Here is a 4,480-nt window from a genome sequence, read left to right on the forward strand (position 1 = left end):
GCTTATTAGTTAACACAGAGGTTCTCAAACTGGGGTCCCAGGATCCTCAGGGGTCCGCAAGAGGTATCTTGGGGTCCTCAAAACATTTCACTAAATTTTTAATTTGGTTTATATTTTTAAAAATGCATGGAGAAAAATGAACTAATAAAACAAAAATAATAAACTTAGGTACCACTTTACAATAAGGCTCTCCTTTTAAATGGCTTATAAAGAGTTTATAGGTTATTAATTCATCTGTAAACACTTTAGAAATCATTAACAAATGCTTATTATGCAATAATTAATGACAAGAAAGACAKAACTGTCCAGTTTCTTACCAATGAGACTAATCTGTTCACGTACATCTAAAAGTGCTTATTAAACATTTCAGACTAGGTTACAACATTGTAAGCACAATAATAATAAGAAACACATATTTTAACATATTAATATTGTAACCGGACAGTTTAGTCTTTTTTAACTTTAATTAATGCATAATAAACACTTATTAATAATTTATAAAGTGTTTACATGCAGATGAATTAATAACCTATCTATAAACCCTTTAAAAGCCATCTAAAAGGGGAGCCTTATTGTAAAGTGGTACCTAAACTTAATAAAAATATACATTCCCACGGCATTTAGGGGTTTTGAAAACAGCATGGGGTTTATGAGGGGGTCCCTGGAATTTTTTCACTCTTGTAAGGGGTCCCCAGACCCAAATGGCTGAAGAACCCCTGAGTTAACTGTCTGGAAAAAAAATTAAAGCCTGAGTTCAGAGACTTGTTTGTATATTTGTGATACGAAGTGCCAGTTTTTGCTGTCGCCTCGCTGTGCCTTCACCTGTTTCCTTTCCAGGTGAGATGCAAGTCCAGCTCCTAAACCAGACTCTGCTGGAGCTTGGTTTCTATGATGACGGTCCGTACGAGGTGGCAGATCACAAAGAGCATAATGCCAGACTCATCCCTGTGCCTAACCACAGTTACCTGGGTAGGACTCGCCTCCCTGCCTGTGCACAGGAGAGAAAGCGAGGGCTGTGGGAGGATGACACCACGGCTCAGACTGCATCACAGGAACTGTAGCAACTGGAGGGGAAACTTGTTTTAGTGTCACCCTCATTCCCTGGGGATTATTTCTGGCTGAGCCTGTCAGAGTATGACTCATAAAACCCTAAATGTGACTCTGCCTCGTTTCTTGTGAACACTTTCTCACAGTGGGTGGACATGACAAAATGCCTTGAGCTAACCGTGCTTCTCATGATGCCTTCTTTTTGAGGAAGCAAGGGAAATATTCCATGTTCTATCCCCACTACAGCAATGTTATCGTCATTCTGTTTTCATTTGAAGGCAGGGAAATGTGTCAAACTTTGCAGTGGACTGAGTGCAGTCTGAGCCTGAAATGTCATCCGTCCACAAAGAAATCCAGCGTTTCTGCAGGAGAAACGGCTGCCGCTCCACGAAAACAAAGCACCAACCAATCACCACCTGTCTCACCTGCGCTCCCCACTTTCTTCTTCTCCCTTTTTTATCCTCCCCTCACCATTTCACCACTCCATCACTCCCCTCCCACCCTCCTCCTTCTGCTTCTTTGTCTTTTTTTTTTCTTTTTGGGCCATAGGGCTCTTGTTCATGGCTAGCGCCGTGGAAGATGCACTGCTGTACAAAACTCTGGAGCCCTCCAAGAGGCCCACACCGTTTGAGGATGTAGCTCATAATAGCTACTTAGGTTTGTAGGCGTGCAGTGTTATTGTTTGGACCGGACTGGGCTTGTAGTGGACATGGTATCTGTTCTGTCTTTGTCTTGATCAAAATACTACTTCCTATAGCAAGTTTTAGAGCGTCATATATGTACTTTGTAGGACGTTGTCTTTCCTGTCATAAAAAGACAGCCATCAAAATAATTTCTTTGACATTTTAAATGATCGCTTAATTAAAATGTCATCTTTTATTCATTTAAAAAAAGATGGTTATCTTTTTGGGTACAGCTGTTTTAGGGTGTTTGTTCGTCCTTTTAATCCTCAGAAAACTCTGTTGTCTCTAGTGTGTTCAGCCTCTGTTAGCTTGTGTGTTTGTCTGGATGAAGCTTTCCAGGGGATCTTGGTGGTGGTTTTCCTGTTGTTTGTCAGTTTTTTTTAACACATTTGTGTAGAAGAGTTTGACTAACAAACAAGAATGAGACTACATCACTTCCTGCAGCAATTTTGAGCTCCGTTTGCACACATCTGCTCTTACAAATATCCAATGAATAATCTCAGAATACAGACGTAATTCCATAATGGAGGWAGAGGAAAAGCCAAGGACACGTAAAGATGTTAAAACTGATACTTTGCTCTTAGAAGCTTAGAGTCACAACTGTTTGACTGGTTTTATCACCGTGAGATTTGCATCCATACAATGGAAAGATATTCTCTTAGCTTTAACCCTTTAGAACCCGGGCCTAGTTCTACTTTCATGCTAAAACCCAAACCTTATGAGTTAAAGAAGGGGATGTGAGAAGCATCTTTAACAAACATCCTAATATTTATCGTRTGTGAAGTTAAGGAGACGGCCTCTGCTAAACCGGATCTCTTCATTTTTATTGTAGGCTTTTAGTTATTATTCTTCACYGTGTGGATCCGTCATAAATCTCTTCATCCACATTCCTCTAAGCCTGCTTACCGTCACCATATTGAGCTGTCTCCTTGACAACACTAATTCTCTCATGACCTTTTAGCCCTTGTTTATAACATGTGCTTCCATTGATTCCAATCAGAWGCAGTGATTACCTTTAAATGCTTATTAAAAGGGCATAACCTGTTGAATATATTGCCTAGATTTAAAACTACTTATGATAATTTGGTTCTAAAGGTTAGGTTAGGTTACAGTAAAACCAAATTAAATATTCATCAGCTTTCCAGAAGGATGGATTGCGAAGTAAAACAAACAAACAAAAATAGATTATTACTGCAGGTTTATTCTTATAACCAGTTAGTTCAGTTTTACAGTGTTGAGCTCTTCAGAGGCCACCTTGTGAGCGAAAAAGTAGCACCACGTCTCCATTTGTTAGTTTTACAGGAGCTGCAATGTGACATTCCACACCTGCCACCCTGGACCTGCTCTGTTCCTGTGTCCATTTCGTCTCCTGCATGTTTACTCAGCACTAACACACAGTGTCCTCCTCCCTGTTCTCACTCTCTGCATGTTTTTAACAGGAAAACAAAACGCATGTGCTCGCATGTGTTGGTGCGGTTTGCAAACATTAACCCAGCTTGATTAGAAAGTTCTGACTCAATCTGAAGTAAACACGGCTCCACTCCTCGCGCCTTTGCTTCAGTTGGTTTACATGCAAACTAATTCCCACACACACACACACACACACACACATTTACAGAGAAGTACGGTCACACAAAGCACACACACACACACACACACACACACACACACACACACACTACAGAGGAGATGCACCAGGCAATAAATCTCTTTAACATGCTTCCACTTTATTTACATACTGACCTCAGCTGAGGCGGCTGACACAGAGCCACAGCTTCACGAATCTGAAAAGACGAAGGCCAATGCATCGCCTCATGTTTGCTTTTACCAGCAGACACACAGATGTTTCACAATCACAACATTTTCACCCATCATGAATTTGTCATAAAATCAATAGTCACTTAAGGCACACATTTCATTAGAGGGAAGATGAACAGAACGTTGCACACAGTGAGGAGCGGAGCCACAAAACGTCACGTTCAGGACAAACCCCCCTCCTGAACCCTCCTCTTCCTCCTCTTCAACCAGGGTTTTCAGTCGACTCAGCTGTRGGGATAATGAGCCTCGGGGAGCTGACCTTTGTGGCCGGCGCACCTCGAGCCAATCACACAGGAGCCGTGGTGCTGCTGAGGAAGAACAACGTGCACCGCCTGGTGCCGCAGCACATCTTCTGGGGGGAGGAGCTGGCGTCCTCATTTGGGTATTCAGTGGCCACAGGAGATCTCAACAAGGACGGGTGAGAAAAGAAACTAAAGAAATCATTCTAAAACAAAATTAAGGGCCTTGTCCTCTGTCCAGCCTCCATCCCTGCACTAGATTTCATAAAGTTCAACATTTGCATAGTTGTCACTTGGACAGCTACAGGGCTTGTGTCCCTGTGGATGAAATCTGGTGCCTGAAAGGGCGGCTTGACCATTTTATAGCAATTAAGTCATAAAATATGGCCTTTTAAAAAATCTTACTGCTACAACAATTCTATATCTTGTTAAAAAGAAGAAAACAAGGGAGAAATTTAGAATAAAATGTATTTCTAGAAAAATAGAACCAAACCTTTAAAACTTACCAACAGATTTTTTTCACAGAGGAGCTCAAATGTTAACAATGAGTACATGTTATACTCATTTTATTTAATTTTAGTTATATGATCTCGTATAATATAATTTGAAATTACTGTAATTTCCCCCTGGTATCTATCTATCTATCTATCTATCTATCTATCTATCTATCTATCTATCTATCTATCTATCTAT

General features: G+C 40.7%; 1 protein-coding gene across 6 annotated transcripts in view; it reads left to right on the top strand.

Annotated features, from left to right (window-relative positions):
• The window catches only part of itga7 (integrin, alpha 7), a 26,927-nt gene that overhangs the window by 9,682 nt on the left and 12,765 nt on the right, over nt 1-4,480 (top strand). For 4 of the 6 annotated variants that reach the window (XR_001312512.1, XM_014033147.1, XM_014033149.1 and 1 more), the window contains exons 5-6: nt 838-969; nt 3,759-3,966. Coding sequence is in view for 5 of the 6 variants with exons in the window: in XM_014033147.1 (XP_013888601.1) it covers nt 838-969; nt 3,759-3,966 (340 nt within the window). In the remaining variant the exon portion in view is untranslated. Of the gene's footprint in view, nt 1-837; nt 970-1,596; nt 1,705-3,758; nt 3,967-4,480 lie in introns of all 6 variants that reach the window. The other 2 variants (XM_014033150.1, XM_014033151.1) reach the window with 1 other exon arrangement.

This window comes from Austrofundulus limnaeus, unplaced genomic scaffold, assembly GCF_001266775.1.
Source record: "Austrofundulus limnaeus strain Quisiro unplaced genomic scaffold, Austrofundulus_limnaeus-1.0 Scaffold1646, whole genome shotgun sequence".
Lineage (NCBI taxonomy): Eukaryota > Metazoa > Chordata > Actinopteri > Cyprinodontiformes > Rivulidae > Austrofundulus > Austrofundulus limnaeus.